Source organism: Ammodytes marinus, assembly GCF_949987685.1.
Source record: "Ammodytes marinus genome assembly, chromosome: 19".
NCBI classification, from domain to species: Eukaryota; Metazoa; Chordata; class Actinopteri; order Uranoscopiformes; family Ammodytidae; genus Ammodytes; species Ammodytes marinus.
In genome coordinates, this window is record NC_137223.1 from 12,568,765 (window position 1) to 12,589,501 (window position 20,737).

The 20,737-nt window shown below is 39.5% G+C and overlaps 1 protein-coding gene across 1 annotated transcript in view; it reads left to right on the top strand.

Annotated features, from left to right (window-relative positions):
* The window catches only part of map3k5 (mitogen-activated protein kinase kinase kinase 5), a 75,739-nt gene that overhangs the window by 23,791 nt on the left and 31,211 nt on the right, over positions 1 to 20,737 (top strand). The window contains exons 4-9 of the mRNA XM_080047624.1: positions 4,194 to 4,387; positions 6,356 to 6,524; positions 8,682 to 8,788; positions 16,533 to 16,703; positions 18,711 to 18,823; positions 19,795 to 19,954. Of these exons, the coding sequence (XP_079903750.1) occupies positions 4,194 to 4,387; positions 6,356 to 6,524; positions 8,682 to 8,788; positions 16,533 to 16,703; positions 18,711 to 18,823; positions 19,795 to 19,954 (914 nt within the window). The remainder of the gene's footprint in view (positions 1 to 4,193; positions 4,388 to 6,355; positions 6,525 to 8,681; positions 8,789 to 16,532; positions 16,704 to 18,710; positions 18,824 to 19,794; positions 19,955 to 20,737) is intronic.

A 20,737-nucleotide genomic window follows, 5' to 3' on the forward strand; every position in this document is an offset into this window, starting at 1 on the left:
GGTAAAAGTGCACTTAAAGCGAAACATCGGCAGTCTTTTTTAAATTTGTTTCTGTTTCTGCATTTTCCATCCCTCTGAATGTAATGTAGCTCATTTCCCTGCAACATTGTTATAGCATTTTTAATCAATTATGTTTTCCCATTCTGAGGGAATCAGAAAATGTTTTTTCTTTTTGCATTTTGAACATCGTCTTAATCATATTCATGCATGCACTCAGAGAGAAAAAACACCAATAACAATTAACCTTTCAAATTAGACCCCTAATCTTTTCTGTTACCAGCCTAGATTATATATAGACACTGTTTATTTCTAAATTACAGAGCAGGCAACAGGAAACATTAAAAATGCCAGTCAGGCTAACAGCCCCTCGCTAAGTTACTGTTGCTAAGCCTGTCAAGCTTTCCATCCTCCCAAAGCACATAATGCAGCATAGAGGGATCACAATGGTAGATCTACTTAGATTTCACATTTGTATGATTGTTTCTTACAGAAATAAAACAAACTGGAGGTGGTCGATTTAGCTAGTGTCAAATAACAGTTGTCACCTGCTAAGTATGACATAAAGTCAAGTCCATGAGCCTCTGGCTGATGTTTTGAATTTTCCTTTCTAGCTGACTTGTTTTAAAACAATAACCCTGTGAAAAAAGGGTGTGTAAAACACAGACTGCAGATGTTGATTGAATGGAACTATGTGCATTTAACTGCCCACCGTGAGAGTGGGAATCCAGATGATTAGGCTCTATCGGTGTATATCCAGCTACTGTAATAGCATACATGTGTAAGTGTAAATTTGCAGTTGCAACTCAGGGAGCCCTCAGAGTTTTAGGTCTGGGTGGAGGAGATCGTGGGTGGTTATTAGTCATACTTCCTCAGTGGTTTAATAAGTGTTGGAGCAAGCAGGAAATGAATGAATGTGTGTGTGTGTGTGTGTGTGTGTGTGTGTGTGTGTGTGTGTGTGTGTGTGTGTGTGTGTGTGTGTGTGTGTGTGTGTGTGTGTGTGTGTGTGTGTGTGTGTGTGTGTGTGTGTGTGTGTGTGTGTGTGTGTGTGTGTGTGTGTGTGTGTGTGTGTGTGTGTGTGTGAAGGTGTGAAGGTGAGCGAGTGGGCTTGCAGCACCAAAACTATATCTGGCTGTAACTGCTAATGGACAAATTGACCATAAGTGAGGCTGTAACAATTCTGATGACTCACTAAATGACTGCCTCCCTCTCAGTAACATTTACCAGATTGCCCTGTATGCCAGTGCTTTCACATGTGTTTCGCTCTCAGCTGAGAAACTTGCCACCTGTGTGCGACTCGCGGTGGCTAGCCTTCTAAATAACCCGCGGCATCTCTGAAATATGCGTTGGCCTATGAAAACAAATCTGCCATGTGATTCCAGACGACAGCATGAATCACACATAAACACACACACACAGGAGCTAAATATAGTGCAAGGATTTTAAAACCTGTCTGGCTATACACGTCACAGAAACAGGGGTCACAGGTTTATTTTTGAGAGATATGCACCGCCGCCACCGCTGCTGCAGCGACCGGTGTTATGCCGAGTTCTGCATGCCTCCCGATAATTGCATGCACCTGACCTGTAGGGGAAACTAGCAGACATTGTAGTGATTTTTAAGGCAAGATTACGTTTTAGAAGTACAGTACCTATATCATCTTCTTTGTCAGGTTCATTAATGATGATAAATGATCTTTTGGGGGATTTAAATGTGGTAAAATGAATGTTAAGAGTCAAATTTGATTTGATTTGATTTGATTACATTTATTTCAGACATATCAAACATACAAAACAAAATGAAAAGCATGGAAATACAATAAACAAATTATGTTTTCACAAAAAAAATAAAAAATAAAAAAAATTATCTGTATTTCTGAGATATGCCTGAAAAGGAGCAGGAAGAAGTATACACTTATTTAATCCTACCCCTTTTCCATAGTAAAAAAATAAATAAATAAATAAATTCACTTTGTTAAAGTGTAATTGATAACGTACAGGCTAATAAAACAATTATTAAACGTATGAAATTCACACTGGTTAGCTAAAATGTCTCAAAGTATGTACTGGTAAAGCAATATGATTCATAAATATCCAGGAATACAGTTACAGTGTGAATGCATTATTCGGCAAAGGATTCGACTATTTGTAAAGGTGCATCATGCAACATTCTGCAGGCAGGCAGAACTGGGCATAACACCACCGGCGATGTCATGAAATCGCTGTTGCACATGAGGAAGTAGTTACACCGACGGATGACTTTTATTGCTTCAACGCCGCACCTTCCTCTCACTTCCCTTTTTTTTCTTTCTTCTTGGCAGCGAAGGCAGCGGCAGCCATGTGTTTTTTCACAAAAGCTTGTGTGAAAAGCTCAAACCATAATATAATATGAAAGCCGGTCAGGATGCAGCTGGGTAGCAGGCAGCGCAACCGCTTTCAGACAAGCTCATGTTTTTTTACTGCACATCTGACATTCTGGGTATAGCTCTCGTTGTTAAAAAGGCCTCAGCTGATTCCTGAGGATTTCAATAGTGGATTTCCTGCCTCTCTCTCTCTCTCTCTCTCTCTCTCTCTCTCTCTCTCTCTCTCTGCTGTCTGTAAACACCACATGCACATGCTGATCCTCCTTATTTATTCAGCAGTGGTATAGGCCACTGCAACAGAAGCATTTTCGGCCATCGCTGGATAGCAATCTTACCTCCAGACAAAACCCAGATGTCTTGGCACTAGAGCTAAGCACTTGAAGAACACTTTTTATTGCCACAGTTTTCAGCTTAACCCTGAAACAGACCAAATTACCACCTGAATGCCACAGCTGCAGCAAATAACAGGGTATATTGCTTGCAGCTTTTTAGCTCTAGGTGAGCAGCGTGACTTCTGTTTGTGCTTGATTTCTTTGACAGTAAGGCGCCAGCCTTACTGTCTTGCATGTATGAACAATTGGAATGTGTAAGTGCACGGCTGTGAGTGTTTGTGTTCAGAAGATAGAAGATAGAAGCAGCTCCTAAAGGGACTGTCGCCACTGTTGCTGCCTGTTGAGACTGGTTGATTGAAGACAAAGCCACACAAACACTATTGTCTGTGCAGCTATGACTGGGCCTATAAGCCTCATGTCATTTTACCATTCTACCTGAAAGCATCTGAGAGAGGGGAAACAGCCCAGACTTCCTCCAGGCAGCAACCTGCTTCCTCCCCCTGTACAATGAAATGTTTCAAAATACAGTGTCATAAAGAGCCATCGTGATTTGTGACATCGTTTAGATTTTTGAGGTCAATGTTTATTGCATGGTTGTATTTACTTTACTGTAAATGCACACCTATTTTCAATTATACATTATACTCAGTTTGATTAATACATTTTGCCTGATATTAGCAAAACTACAACCACAACAGAGCTGCATTTTAAATATGATAATTATGAAACATTGCTTTTTGTTACTAATTTGTTGTCTGTATAACATTATCAATTGTAAGAAAGGTCTGTCATGTTTGTTTGTACATATGATTTATTTAAATTTGGTGGTTTGGATCAGTGCAGTTGTATTTGGTTCGACCATTGCTGGCACAGAATGAAGATAGTTTGAGGCTGAAAAGGCAAAGTAATATTATGCATTGAAAGTTTTCCTCTTTTTCCGCTATATTGTGGAGCTTTTGATCGTATCAAAGAGTCTCCCTCTGCAGATGGAGTTGCCCAGTTGCAATTGAATTATAGATGTTTGTTTTTACTGTTAGCCTTTTTCTGAGCCCTTTCTTGACCATGTTGAGAGAAAAAGTTCATTCCTGACTTAGGGCACACATCTCAGCACAAGGTTTATTTACCAGTTATTCTTGAGCTTGTGATCATATCACACAATGTTCCTCATTTTATGAGGATCAAGAAAGAGGGCAAAGATGTTTCTGAATTATTATATCTCACTTATTCCGGACATCATAAGCATGCCTTTTGAAAAGAGGTGAATATTTACTATATTATATTTCATAAAAATGTAAGCTTCTGAGAATAGTTTTATCCTTTTTGGATCTTGTGGATTTTCAAAGTGATTCACTCACATTTAGCACTTTGGCTTAAATATTGCTGGTGCCTTTTTTCACACCACACAGTGCAGTGGCAAATAATTCATTCTTCTAGCTTCAATATTCTGAGCTAGCTTTGTTGTTGTTTTGTTTGTCCAATGCCGTGTCTCTTGTCATCAACAGACGTGCTCGGCCAACTACACCTTCATCCCATACATGGTAACGCCTCACAACAAGGTGTACTGCTGTGAGGGCAGCCTGATGAAGGGCCTGACGCAGCTCATGCAGCCCAGCTTTGAGATGCTACTGGGGCCCATCTGCATGCCACTCATCGACCGCTTCGTCCAACTGCTCAAAGTGTCCCAGACTAACTCACAGTGAGTGCATAGAAGGGGTTGGGAAAGGGTGGGCTGGACCTATAAGACCTATAAGACTTTCTTTCACAAATAGATAGATAGATAGATAGATAGATAGATAGATAGATAGATAGATAGATAGATAGATAGATAGATAGATAGATAGATAGATAGATAGATAGATAGATAGATAGATAGATAGATAGATAGATAGATAGATAGATAGATAGATAGATAGATAGATAGATAGATAGATAGATAGATAGATAGATAGATAGATAGTTGTATTGTCTATAAGACACTAGAAATGTTGTTAGCAGCCCCACTTCAACTTGCAGAAAAGGGCATAGGTAATACTATTAATAAATAAGTCATCATAGAAATAAATCAAAATAACTGTTAGAATAATAGGCCAATAAGAGGTCATAAATACTTGTAGGTTAAAATAAATAAGTAATCTTAAAACTGTTTTTCATTCTGTTTGTTCTCTTATTCAGGGTGACTATCTAACAATTTGTTACGTTACGTTTAAGCAGATTAAGATCCTACAAAACATCTTAAAACTACCGCAGTCTGCTTTTGGATAGGTATTCAGACGAAAACACAGTATCTACAAACAAAATGTGTTTTGCTGTGTTTAATATTTAAAGTAACATTACGTATATGGATTTGCCAATGAGGAAGCAAAATAAATCAAAATATATTTAAAGCTACTCCTGCTAAGTTCCACTCAAGGCAATGTTACGTGACTCTTGTTGTGTGAAATACCCTGAATGTTTTCCTTATATGACTAATATCAAAGGTTACATGGGAAAACAGGTTGTTTTACTGTCTATATACCGGCTGAATGTTGATTCAAGAAGTAGCTGCATGATGGGGAGGAAGCCCATTCAAGTTCCTGTAGAGGAAAATGTGGCTAAAAGGTATACATGTTTGAGCGCCGCCGTGACTGTGTTGAATAAGCAGAAGAGGCTTCTGTGTTATTTTCCCACTTTTTACCTGCTGTAATTATTTTTTATGAAGTGCATTCCTCAACTTTGACTTGCGTGGTGATCCGATTTTTCAATAAATAACAAACAGAAATAGTATATACACCGCCTCAGTTGCTGAGGTCAATATTCCTGCCGTCACAATGCATTTAGATACCAGCTGGTTATTAGCTTGGCTCCGAGAATGACTCAGGTTTTACATGCACAAAAGAAGAGTGCTTATTTGTCTCCTTGAGACCGACATATACGTTCATGAATTCATAACCATTTGAGCACAGCCTGCAGCGAATGCATTATTTACATTGTGCAAAGGTGCATGACGTCTATTCATAATCCCTAGAATTAACGTGCCCTGCTCTGTGGCATGAGAACAGGGATGTGAATTGTTTCTGTGCTACTGACAGCAGGATGTAAGCCAGTGTGAGCGTTGCCAAACATCAGTATAGCTTTAGAGTATACAGTATGTACTGAGTCATTATTTGGCAGATAGACCTACACCTTGCAGCGCCCTACAACTGCCTCACAGGAGAGAGTGGGCAGTGAGTGAGGATAATCGACAGGACATGATAAACAGCAACTGCACTTTTTTTTTTAAGTTGTAGGCAGAGTTTTGATGGTGATGAACTAACTTTCTCTATTCACTTCTATTTGAATACAATTAACAAGCCAACTCACGTTTCTTTCATACCTTATTTTGAAGAAAAAGGTGGAGTCAGCGATTCTGTTTGTTGTCAAATTCACTTTTTGTCAATATCAGTGAATATCTCCGCACGATCTGCTACCCGGCCGCACTGTGTGTGCGCTGAATAAAATCCAGTGTCGATAGACAGCCTAGGCACTGTGCTCCAGGATCGCAGACTCCAACTTTAATTAAATAAAGGTTCATTAAGGAGGTTATTATTAAGGATAATTACACACTTTAAATAATGGAAACTTTGATGTACTGCTTTGTCCTAAAGGCACATACAATCAATCCAAACTGGTGTGTCTTCTCTCACAGCCAGTATTTCCGTGAGACCATTCTGAACGAGATCCGTAAGGCCCGGGAGCTGTACACGGGCCTGGAGCTGGCTGCAGAGCTGAGCCGCATACAACAGCGGCTGGACAACGTGGAGTGCCTTTCAGTGGACATCGTCATCAATCTGCTGCTGACGTACAGAGACATCCAGGTACACCTGCCCTACTGTAACACCTCTAAACAGAAGCAGTGTCCTCATTGGTCCAATTGAAATGTGTTGCCTTGGGATAGATAAACAGATTAGATCATCGGTGGAGACACATGTTGGTTAGGTGCCAAAGATACTGTTGCCGCTGTTGCTGTCTGTAAATGAACAATGTTGCTTCCTGTTGTTTGACTGAGGAGTGTGTAAGCACAATGGAAAGGGATTTTTCCTCATTGTAACATACTGTACATGTGCACCGGGCAGAACTAGTTAACAGTTTAAATCAATAAACTCTTCTTTATCTGTGACATAAAGCAAATTGCCTCTGTGCTGTAAAACCAAACCATTGTTTTCCTGCCACCACAGACACTTCCCAGCCTCTTCATCAAATGCTTCCTCTTGTGTATTACACAATAGAGAAATGGTTTGACAGCAGCGTGGGCCTCTGGAGGCCAGAGACGTTACAAGGTCAAACCCTCATGAATAAACTGAGTCACTGAAGACACACAGACAAGAAAAAGATCTACTAAGGGTTAGGGCAACAACATTTTTATTTTCCTTTAGCACTATTCACTGTCTTTATACAAAGCCAATCTGAAAATGAAAGGAAATATATTTAAATTGACAAGACTTTTATTTTGAGATTTGACTTAAATATAAAGACAGTAGTGAACACAACTAAATGAAAATGTAACAGAAATAATACAATTAATGAAATGTCTTGTGATCTTGCAAAGGATTTCAGAATGACATACCCTGAGGGAAATCGGTCCATTACAGGTGCTCCAATTTAGAACAGAAATATATAGAAAAAGAAGTATGTAAGTGTTACAGTATACAGTATATGTGCTTTATGCCAATATATATATATAGCTTAACAATACAACTAACAGTATACAGCTATAATACAAATCTAGAAGAATAAGAAGTAAATAAATATGAACATTATACAATGCATGATTTAGCAAAAATCAGTTGAAATGTACAGTGTTGCCCACCTGATTTCAATCTGCATTTTAAATAAAATCACTGAACCAATCAGGATGCACCTCCCAGGTTCAAATGTCATCATGAGCCTGATTTCACTCCCATGGAACCACATACCACTTTGGAAAACCTTCAGCATAAACATACCAAAAAGTTTCTAGGATAAACTACTAGGTATATCAAACACTCAGTTAGCCACTGATGACCTCTTCTTGCGTACAAACAAATTGTGCTGCCCACGTCCCTGTCCTTGGAAGAGGAACTTACTGTACGAAAACTACTGTACATATTACCCAGAGAGAGGTCACTGCCTCAGAGTTAATCTACCATCCCTTTTTACGAGTGTCTTTTTCTCAAACGTGGGCTATCGCAGACCACCCGCAGAGAGCTGCAGGCCAATGCTTTTTGGTCTTAAATCTGCTCTCTTTAGCGCAATGGCACTCTCTTTCCAGATCCTCCCACTCACCACAGGCACCTCATGAATCTTTCATTAGAACAACACGCATTGAGGACGTGCTGAATTATTCAACATGCTTTTGAATATGGTGACTATGTAGGCGAGTAGGACCAACAAAAATGTGATGAAGGGGGGCCACTCAATTATGTGTGTGTGGTGTTTAGCAGACGGTTGAATAAAAGGATATCAGAAGAAGTCTGCACTTTAATGAGCTGGAGTGTACTGTGTGTTTTGAAGGACATTGTTGCAGAAATGTTTGGACAATAGACCCACAGTCTAGGGCAATGGCCGGCGTGAAAGTGCAACATTAGCTTAAAAAAGGTGCACCATGCAGTTTCACGGAAGGGGGATTTGTTTACATTTTCAGAGCCTGCAGTAACTTTACAAAAACATATTTTCACTACATGTCATTCTAAGTATTGAATAATTGTATCATCGCAAATCGAAACTGAACCCTTTTGTTGCATGTGAAACCGAATGTAAAATATGTTTGTAAACAAAACTGTTGGCACAGTTGCAGCTGTAAACAAAAACAGTGAAACAGTAAGTTTTCAGGCAGCTTTCGAACTTCAAACAGTGTTCCAGGGATCCAATTTTCCAGTGAGGAAAGTGTGTCTATTCAGTCATGAAAGAAAACCTTAGAGAATGTTCATTTTCGTTGACACAACCAAAGTTACATAGTGCACCTTTTAATATGTGTCCCTTCACTTGTCTTCCAGGATTACGAGGCCATCGTGAAGCTGGTGGAGACTCTGGAGAAGCTTCCCACCTTTGACCCTGTGGCTCATCCGCATGTGAAGTTCCACTACGCCTTTGCACTGAACAGGTAAGATATCAAGCATGGTGGCACACTCCCACTCATACACACACATTCAATTTGACGGATGGAAAACTTTTTTCTTTATTATTATTATTTGAATGTTAACCAGGAGGATTTTGTTTGTGTGTGCGACCAACTTTGATGTTGTGTCTCTTGACATTTGAATGATGTTGAGAGATCTATTTAACATTAAAGGTGGAGTCAGCAATTGCAAAGAAAACTAATTGTCAAAATAACTTTTTTGTCAAATTCAGTGTATATCTCTTCACGATCCTCTACCTGTGTGCGCTGAAAAAAATCTGGTGTCAATACACATTCTAGGCTCTGTACACTGTTATTTTAACGAAAGCGGTATGTAAACAAAGTGGGCCCACTGTAGCTAGCAACATGCCAGTGCACAAAGCCTAGGCTCTATATTAAAGGGATAGTTTGGAATTTTGGACATAGGGCCTGATTCCCAAATTAGCCTAAGTGTTCTTTATCATTGGAGACAATTTTCAACACATTTCATTCAGTCCTTCTAGTTGCAGAGTTTGCTCGTGCTAGGCTAGCGCACGGGATTGGGGTCTAATTAGCCTGTTACTAAAACAGTCTTACCAACTCCACAGTACACCCGAGGCCAATCAATTATAACGCCAGACTATAGATGTAAATGTCTGTGTTGATAGAATAATGTTAGAAATAAAACCAACCTTGCATATTGCATTTTGAGGGGCTTGCTGTGTCTCAGCAGCAGCGTTATATTCCTGGTAGTAGGCTTCGGTAGCGGCGGACTGATATTACCTAGGTTACAGGCTCTATAATAGTTTGTTTATCTGCCGCTGTCATTGCTACAGACGCAGAGTACAGTGCACGAAGGAATTTTATTAGCCTATTCAATTAACAAGATATGGCCACGTTTGGAGGACTTAGCGATGCGTCTGCTTTTGAAGACGATTATGGGGAATTTGTTGTATCCAACACTAATCTCCACTAACGTTGTCATCAATCTGTCAGTAGGCTAACATTATGAAAGGGGCCAGCTTTATTAGCTAGTGTAGCCTACAAAAAGTTATTACCTGTTCATCAGTGGCTATTGGTGCATCTGAAAAGACGGATGGCACCGCTTTTGTTTTCAGTGATTTATTGCTCTTTAGATTGCAGGGGTTTCTCGAAGTCGTCCGGTCTGAAATTATCGTTACAAATACTCCGTTTGCGAACAGTTTCCACCGGTGTTTTTATGTCCAAACCAGCAGCAACAAGTCACTGGAAATTGGTGGAAACTTTGTGCTGCACATCAATTTATTTTTACAATTCCTAAATGCACACTGAACCACCGTGTTGCCTAGTCCTTCGTTTCCGCTTCTGTCCCACGCTGCTCCGTTTACTTTCCGCTGTAGTGATTCGGTTACACAACTAGCCGGAGCAAAGTAAAATTCCGCTGCTGCTGAGAAAGTAGTCCCTCAAAATGCGATGATTCATGCGATGCGAGGTTGGTTTTATTTCTAACATTATTCTATCAACACAGACATTTACATCGATAGTCTAGCTTTATAATTGATAAGCCTCGGGTGTACTGTGGAGTGGGTAAGACTGTTTTAGTAGCAGCTCTGCTTGACCCCAATCCCGTGCGCTAGCCTAGCACGAGCCAACTCTGCAACTAGAAGGACTGAATGAAATGTGTTGAAAACTGTCTCCAATGATAAAGAACAATTAGGCTAACTTGGGAATCAGGCCCTATGTCCAAAATTCCAAACTATCCCTTTAATACGTGTTTTTTTTTGGTCAGGGCGCACACAATATGGACAGGTAGCGGATTATGACGAGATATTCACTGATTTTGACAAAAAGAGATTTTGACAACAGGCACAACACTTAGAGATTTTGACGGATACTTTTCTTGTACATACTACTTGCTGTAGTTTGGTCTGGCTTTGCGAGAATACTTTTCTTGTAAACTTCCTGTGGCTTTCATGGCGCGACTGCCTCAAACAACAATAAAGCGTGCTGTTCTCTAATTTGGCAAGAAGTGCATGATTGAATGTATCTGCAAGGGTGTGCGTATATGTATGTGTGTGTGTGTGTGTGTGTGCGCGTGTGTGTGTGCGTGTGTGTGTGTGTGTGTGTGTGTGTGTGTGTGTGTGCGTGTGTGTGTGTGCTGCTCACTGTCTTGTCCATTACCGTGTATGAGATGAGATTTTTAGTTTGCATCACAGAAGAATTCTTATGAGGTGTTAAACGCTGCTTCCTTCAGGTTACAAACAGGACGTCATGGGTAGAGACAAACAGCTGTGGGAAGCCTTTTGTGTGAGCTTTCCCATTCAACTAATTAGGATTAGTCATCATAACCACAATAGCTGTTAGTACATGTGAGTGTTATGTGATGTGCTTTGAGGCAAAAGATGTTGTAGACAACGATTTATAATTGTTGTTTTCTGTGCATGTACATCATTTAGGCCGTGTAATTATTAATTTGATGGTAAGGTTGCAGTTTGTGTTTTTGTTTTGATTACACATTTTTTTTATAATTCACACTGCTGGATCCTTATACTTTTATTGCATGATTTTCGTATTGTGGATGACAGTGGTAGTAGGAGTGGGCAATATGGAAATATTTACCATGATATTAATTATTTTAACATGTTTTATTATTATTATATTTCATAACTGATGTAAATATGTAAATATTTCTGGGTGCATTGTGTAAATATGGGCAATTTCACAACTTAAAACTTTACTCACTTAATTAGACAAAATCAGACATTCCCGTCATTTTGTCCATTTGTACACTTATATGCACTAAAATGATCTCTGTTGCCATAGTAAATACTTTTGGCCTCAAGTAAAACAGACAGTTTAGTCGAACAGAAGTCTTTTCCATCCTCAAATCTTTGACATTTCAATGGTGATGTAACTTTATTGAAGCTTGAATACAAAATGACTGATATTATTCTGTCAGACCGTGTAGGTTGTAAGAGGCTTTGCAATTGAATGATAAAGAAAGAACATATCTCTACTCTCAGTTAAACCTTCAGTAAGTCATTTTCCGCTCTAAGGGGAGTTGTATAAATCATAATTCATAACCTTGAGTCTTTTCACTGAGGTGTAAAGCAGTAGAGTGCGGCCCAGACTGAGCAAGCCTTGAGATGAACAAAACTCTGCCCTAAAGCTACAGTGCGTAACTTTCTCATGTAAATGAACGTCGATTACGTTCAAGCCATGGCCAAACAAGATGAGACAAAGTTGTTTAAGCCTATCAGCTCCTCAAAACTCTCTGTAGTTCTCAGTATGACAGCGTTTACAAACTGGTGTCGCCCCCCCCCCCTGACACTGGAGCAGGTTCAGGAGCTCAGAAAAAAATCCCAACAAGCGCCCAAGGAAATTGTTCAGATGTTGATTTTACTGCTAAGAAAAAACCTGGACGTACAGCAATAGGAATCGATGCGCTATCACTGAAGGCTTACCTTATCTATGCGCAGACAGTGTTGTTGTTATTACTAAGAATTCCTCAAGGGGGCAACAGAAGTTACGCACTATAACTTTAAAAAACACTTGACTTGTATTAGGTGCTCTGCCTCTAAAATGAATGTGCCGGGTTGAAGTGAGGTTGAGCTAATTGGGCCTCAGCCAGTGCTCTGTGTTGAACGCTGCTTTGTCAGCCGGTGGAGGCCTGTTGCAGAGGCACTCGCTGCAGGGAGCCTGACAGGAGCGAGGGAAGATTATTCCCCTTTACAAGCACCAATCAGCACTTTGGATGGGAGAAAGAGAGAGATAGAGAGAGAGGGAGAGAGAGAGAGATGTAAGAGGAGAGAACTGGGCCTTATCTCCCTCAGCACTCATCCCCTCCGGTCCGTCTCCATGGCAATAGCTATCAGCTCATATGTTTTATTTAACCTTCACGCTAATGGAGAGGGAGCCACGTTATGTTCCTTCAGGATTTTTTTTTTTTTTTCTTTCTCTCTCTCTCTGTCATGGATATCACACATTGGTGCCAGTGTGAGACCTCACTTCGCAAACACCACTCGCTTCCAGTGTTTTTGACACGTTCGGCAGCTCAAGCGCGGAGCCTGATCCAAAATGTCATATACCTCTATTCTAGAACATGCATTACCCACCTGGTTTAGCTAGGTCAGTGCTTCTCAAATGGGGGGGCGCCGTGAGATGTCAGGGGGGGCACAGGCTGCCTTGATTTCCAACTGACAATTTTTTTATTTTTTTATTAAAAATAAATGTTAAGTGCTAGCAAGCGCAATGTGTGCTTGTGTATGTGTCATATCCGCGATTTGCAGTAAATAAATGTCTACATGTGTCTCCAAGTGTCTCTGTATAGGCTATTTAAAAAGAAATAAAGCAAGTAGACTAATAATAACATTAATGAATTATTGGTTATAATAATAATTAAAAAAACACCACCACTATGTTTACAGTTTAAATTAAATTTTTTGAATGAAATGCAAACTTCAGTTAATCATTTGCTCGTGTTTCTCTGTCCTGAGATTCACACAGACTGAGCAGTCTTGTTTAAATGTTTCAAATTGAGCTAATAAACTGAACTTTGAATTTTTTTGCTGCATAAGTTATCTCAGCTAATTTTTGTTATCTAATTTGATAATAAGGTGATTGTATGCAGAATTCTCGTGCCAGAAACTCATACAGTAGTTCTGTACAGATAAATAAATAAATATAAGCAGGTTCTCAATAGTATTTCAATTTAGGGGGGGGCGCGAAAACATTTCTGTCCCCTAGGGGGGGCATGACAGAAAATAATTGAGAACCACTGAGCTAGGTGTTGCTGCATTCATTACCACATTAATGAGGAAACCATTTTTTTCCCTGGAGATGTTAGGGGACCTTTGCTGATTGATATTAATAACTCCAAATATGTTATGTAACGACAAGTATGGTGACAAGCATGAGAAGTGTTATGACTTGTGAGTGTACGTCATGCTGTGGTTTTGTTCAGACATTTCTAAGATCAAATAAGTAAACGTTGAAAAAAGTAACGCAGTATATATTCATTTATATTTTTGCCTTTGAGGCTTTAAGTGTATAGCAGAGAACAGTCTCCTGAACGAGGGGAAATTACATTTTGAATTATTTATTACGTTTTGGCACAGGCACCAGACTCCACAGCTCTTGTGGTCCACTGCAGGAAGGCGTCTCATCCATCCCCGAATAAACAAACAGAAATCATGTATTAAAGCATTTGTTTGGCACCAGGTCAGACAGTGCCTCTTTTGCTGAGAGTGTGTGGATGTTAGCTTAACCTGCATCCTGGTCTAATTATGGTTTAGTTTCTTTAGTTGACTGCTCAGCCAGGGTGTCTTCCCATGGAGGGATACATTCCAAAATGTGTAGGATGTCAGAGCCCCTGGAAATCCAAACCCATAAAATCCAACTATGTAATTTGGGGAGTTGTTTGCATAAGCATACTGTATGAAAAATGTTATGCATATTTATCAATCTAAATTAACGATATAGCTATTTAAGTCTGATACACTTCACAGAAATCCGCATTAGATGAAGCTGGCTATCTTCTGGTTCTACACAATAAATATTTTGAACCAATCACGGCAGTTCTCTGCCCAAATGTTCTATAAAAACAATGACAATTGACATCGAGACCGTTTGATACGGCAACGTCCACACAGTCCTGTCAAAAGGTCTAGGGTAGACAGTAAGCAGATTTTTCTTAACTATGTTTTATTATATTCATGAACATTTATTTCAAATCAGATTTTTGTTAAAGGTTATTGAGACACCCAACTTTGATATCAGATTGTTCTACTGCTTTAGACCAGGTTTCCAGAGGCTTTAATCTAATTCAGCTCTTTCAATCAGACATCTCCTGTCCTGTGTTCACTCGCTTGAGGATTTGTTAAGCCTGATTCATAAGGGGAAAATTAGAACAGGAAATGTAAAAGCTTTCACGGACAGACATTCAGGTAATTCAATTAGTTAACCCCCGAAGAGGTTGCAGTTCATTTCCCAACGGTGAGACTCCTTCTATCTTTATAATGTGTGAACGGGTTGCTCGTGATAAAGCCTCATTTATTTCCTCACGGGTTACTCATAACAGATCCTTGAAGCACCTGCATGATTCACTGCAGTACGGCTGGAAGCTGGCAGTAATAAATCAAAGTGACAATTCTTTCATTTGAACCGAGTAATTTAAGTGGGGCTGTCGATGGCCTCTTCTTTCTGTGTGCCAGGTATCGCTATCCTACAACAAAGGCTCCGCATCTGTTACCTAGCTACACACACACACTCAAACACACACACACACAAACAAACGTACGTACACATAATTATGTGTTCTTTCACATGCACTCAAACAGCCGCCGTCGCTTATTTTTTTGATTCACTCTTTTAAAACCGGTGATTATTTTATGCTCCAGAGAATAAAAAGGGTCTTTGAAACGGATTGTATTTAATAGAATCCATTATCTGTAAAGTATGTACACTGTTTAAACCTAATTATGTTATAAAAACTGGTATTTTTTGTGTTATTGTGCTGAATTTTAATGTTTTTTCTTCAGGCAACCACGTGCCACTCGATAACGTAAGATTGTAAGATTTTTTGAAACTTTTCTTTATAGTTTTTAAATATGGACAAAAAAAAACAGAATAAGTAAACGCATACAATACATATACAACACCCAACCCCCTCTCCCCTCCCTCACATAAGCAGACAAGGAATACAGAAAAAAAAGTGAAATAAATACAGTAACTAAGACAAAATTATTAAGAAAATAAAGATTGTAAGATTTTTTTGATTTAAATAAATCAAACAAAAATCACATAAAGGGTCGACCACACACATTGTCTAAAGATATTTGAGAGAGCCATTGCGGAGGTTTAAAAATAAATACATTTAATAAAAAAGTTTTGGAAAGCATTTTGTGACTTCAAGGCAAGGCAAGTTTATTTATATAGCACAATTCAGACACAAGGCCACTCAAAGTGCTTTACAGGGGCAAGATTAGAATACATAAAACACATTATAAAACATTTAAAAGCGAATAAAAGAAGCAAAAAACAAAAAATTAAAACTCGATTTAAAAACATTTAAAAGCTAATAAAAGAAGCAAATAAAATGAAAATTGCAGGTTAAAATGGAAACAAAAAAGTCTTCAGACTCGATTTAAAAGAACTGAGAGTTGCAGCAGACCTCAAGTTCTCTTGGAGTTTGTTCCAGATTGTTGGTGCATAATAACTAAAAGCTGCTTCTCCTTGTTTAGTCCTAACTCTAGGGACTGTAAGTAGACCTGTCCCAGACGACCTAAGGGCTCTGGACGGTTCATAACTTATCAGCAGATAAGTAATGTATTTTGGCCCTAAACCATTAGGGCCAAAATATTTCACTGGAAGCGGTGTGAAATGTAATGATAAACTGAACATTTTAACCTATATGAATAAACTCCTCTCTGCTCGAGACCACATTAGCGCTACCTGCATAACACACACCCAAACCTCCTGTTGCATTGTGTGACTGTGCTGACATCTCCATAATATAACAGACTAAATATGCATACCTACCTCATACACCCCCCCCCCCCCCTTCAAAAATATTGAACTATCCCTTTAACGCTTCATAAGTGTCACTAGTCACAAATACCGATGACTGCTTTCCTAGACGCATGCCTGAACTGAGATTTTTATTTCAACGCTGATTAATTTGCTTCAATGCGAATGTCAAATGTCTCACTCAAATGTATCCCTTCTCATACCTGACGTTCTATGTGTTTTTTGTGCATGTTTGTGAGTACAGGAGGAACCTGCCGGGCGACAGACAGAAGGCCCTGGACATAATGCTGCCCCTTGTGGAAGGAGAGGAGCAGGTAGCCTCCGACATCTATTGTCTGGTGGGACGCATCTATAAAGACATGTTCCTCGAGTCTCACTTCACTGACACAACCAGCAGAGACAGCGGCACGCAATGGTGAGATAGCCTGGTGTGTGTGTGTGTGTGTGTGTGTGTGTGTGTGTGTGTGTGTGTGTGTGTGTGTGTGTGTGTGTGTGTGTGTGTGCAAACAGTTGGTTCCTTCAGACGCTTTGTCACATATAATAATATAAATATTGTTAAAAGAAATGTTTCAAAGGGCTATATCCATAAAAGATGTCTCAACGGTGACTCACTGGATCTTGGCACCACACTATTATAGTTTGCTGTCACTGGTGCCACGAATAATGGACCTCTTAATAACTGTAATCACGGTTGAGAAAAAGCCCTTTGTCAGTGTGGACAGTTACAAGCCTCATTAAAATGAACAGGCAGGTGTAAGTGTGTTCAATTGACAGCTCATTACCACAGTGCCATGCTAAAGGGCATCAACTTGTTACACCTTTAAAGCAAATGAGAGCAACATGCAAAGGTTCCATTCCTGTCGGCTAAAAAGATTATAAGACCAAGATGAAAAGGGAGTAAAGGGAATTGACGTCTTTCAGAACAGACTTCATAGAGATGGAATATAATATTCATAATTATGTTTCAATTAGAGTATTGTCGCTTGAAAATAAAAGTTGTTATTTCATTTATTACCTTAGAATGAACTTTTTACATCTACGAAGGAGTGGGATGAAGGTGAAGATAATGTGCATCAGCCTCAACTAGAATCAATAGAAGAATGGCATGTGGCTCATTTTGAATTAGACAAGTGTAGTCTTTGCTTCATGAATTATGAAGTTTCTTGCCAAATATCATGAGGAAGCTCAAAGTCGTGTTTTATTCTTCCAGTGTGTTTTCAATATAGTATTAGGTGCAGTACTAAGTGAATTGATAAGGGAAAATACTGTTCCCGTAAAATATTTACTGTGGGCATTAATCTCATTGATAGAATCTAAGAGATGAGTCTGTGTTACGTAAGGATAGTTGTTGCCGTAGCAAACGACGCAGTTATAAAAACACGGTTGTAAAAACCTATACAAGTGAGAGCACGGTTGTTTAAGGCAAGATAAGGTAGACAAAAACATAATTTTTTCAAGGACTGGTCAATTTCATATCTTCTTTCATATTAGTAAAAATAAAAGGTCCAACATGCACCTTTATGTGTTTATTTTACTAAACCTTGTCTTTCGGTGTCTGTATTTTTCTCATATACAATCATCTTATACAGCCATTATCTCAAAATTAGTTTTTTCCAATACTCTGAACCGAAAATCTCAATTCTAAAGCACTAACATCAACTAAACTTTCCAAAACCTCAAAACGTTTACAGAGCGCATCTAGAGAGTTCATTGTAAACCTTCGAAAAAACCTGCAGGATCTGCTTGTTGTTAATGACACAGAGTAAGTGATGAGAATAAAGGGTATTACCTCGCGCTCTGCCATCTCCCTACCACTGTGGTTGTCATGCAGAGGCAAGCAATATCTGTCTGAAGTTGACTTTTTTTTTTTTTTTTTTTTTTTATTTATACAGGTATATCCCATTGAGACCGAAGACTCTTTTGCAAGGGAGACCTGTTCCCATTCCCACGTTACCATTCTCACACACATTCATACACCGATAGCAGGCTAACTATCGACATTCACACGACTTAATAACAGAGCAATAATACTAGCACGAGACTGATTGAAAAAGCTCCTCAGATCTCATATCTTTGTGCTGGCATTATGGAGCTCCCATCAGGACTATTTATTTTTAGTTCTTTGTCACATCTTGGCAGAGGCCCCCTCAATAACGTTCACACCCATTTCCCCTCAGCACAGCAGTGTGAGTGCTCATTAAATAAATGAAATTTCTTGTTTGTCGATAGTGCTCACAGTTGCAGTTTCGCCATTGTGTGGTCTCAAGTTTCAGCACAATATGGCTGTAATAGTTTTTTTCTTGAAGTGTCTGAGGAAGCCCTCGAGAAGTCCTCCATTATCTCAGAGATTTCTCTTTGGGATTTGAAAATGACGCATTTATTAGAAATAAAAATTATTCATAGGAGTCATTTTTTCTTTCAGGTTTAAGAAGGGCTTTGAGTCAGAGCCAACACTACACTCTGGCATCAACTATGCTGTTCTCCTGCTGGCAGCCGGACACCAGTTCGACACGTCCTTTGAGCTTCGCAAAGTGGGTGAGTGGATGACAGACTGTCTGGATGTCTGTCTTCAGCTCAGCACAACATCATCAGTCATATCCGGCTACTAAGGGGCAGACAGCCTCACTGATAGATAGATAGATAGATAGATAGATAGATAGATAGATAGATAGATAGATAGATAGATAGATAGATAGATAGATAGATAGATAGATAGATAGATAGATAGATAGATAGATAGATAGATAGATAGATAGATAGATAGATAGATAGATAGATAGATAGATAGATAGATAGATAGATAGATAGATAGATAGATAGATAGATAGATAGATAGATAGATAGATAGATAGATAGATTGAATCATAGTAATAAATGAGAGAAACTACAGTGTGGTGATAATTATTTATGGTTTCATCCCCACAAGCGACTCCTGCCACATTACACATAGTTGTTTGTATAAAAATATTGATTGCCGCTGCTTTAATATAGAAAAATCAGATAGATTATATAAAATATAATTTCCTCTGGTTTTGGAAGCAAGCACACTGTTAAGTCCTTGTTCCCAATCTTCTGCTTTTGCCCTGAATTCTGAGGCTCAGAGGAGTTCAGGAATGTGGGAAACAGAGACATACACAGTCCTGGGAATTGGCCTGCAGCTCTTAAAATTAGCCCCACCCTCCGTCCCTCCATACACTACTACTAACTCCTACACTAAACCCTATATGACCTCCCAGTAACTCTCCAAATGCCTGGTTACTGCAGCAGGACAGGTTGCTGCAGCTTCCAACAATGTTATCAAGAGCCAAATTACGTTATCATTTATCACCTCTAAGATGTTGCAGAATACAATGCTGTATTGTTCTGCAAGTTGTGGCGCATCCTAGTAGAGTTCCAAAATTCTTTTGAGCTCTTCTTCTTGCTACAGTCTCTCCTCAGGTGTCTTGTGTAAAAATGATACATGTTAGTATTGCGTTAAATCATGTTTAACTTGTCTTATTCTGTAGGGGTGAAGTTGAGCAGCTTGTTGGGTAAAAAGGGCAGCCTGGACAAGCTGCAGAGCTACTGGGACGTGGGCTTCTTCCTCGGCGCCAGCATCCTGGCCTGTGACAACACCCGGGTCATCCAGGCCTCCGAGAAACTCTTCAAACTAAAAGCCCCCATCTGGTGAGAACGCTGCCAAGCATGTCTCAGATTAAAATTCAGAAAAACACAGTTTAGACCACATCGGTCCGTGCAAGTTAAATGAATCTGCAGTTGTTCACGTTGTATGAGGAACAATGCCAGTTAATAATAACATAAGGGGGTATTATCCAATTGTATTGTCCTACTTGTGCTTATGTGAATGCATTTTGACCCATGTGAGTTAGTTATTTCAGAGCAGAGGCAGCCTAAATGCTGTTTGTGCTATTCCTGTGATAGGACTACTGTCACAATGAATGAAGACTAACAATGCAATTCAGATCACCAAGGCGTCGGCTTGTTCTAATATCAAACTTGTGCAATGGAAATTGAACAAGAAAGTCTAAAACCGGAAACAGAGACCACTCAACTTCAAAGTAAAATGTCAACATTTTATTGATCAATTTTAAGAAAAGCTAAACTTAGCAAACAAGTAGCCTTAAAGAGGACCTATTATACTACTTTTCTGGTCTTAATTTCTTGTTTTACACTGCTATAGAGCAACCTGACACGAATCACATCACAAAAAACTATGTAGATTTTCGGGAAGCTCTTTCTCTTATTTTGGCGATCCAGCACATCCTGTCAACACTTGAGTGTGTGTGCTTCGGCAATCTCCGCTCCCTCCGCCTGTGCATCGGCCATCTCCGCTACCCTCCCCCCCCCCTCCTGCAAACCCCACTCCGTTGTGATTGGTTACCTTCCTTCCGAAACACTTTCAGTGGCGGGAAGCGCGAGCATGGACCTATAAGGGCGCGAGGCAGACGC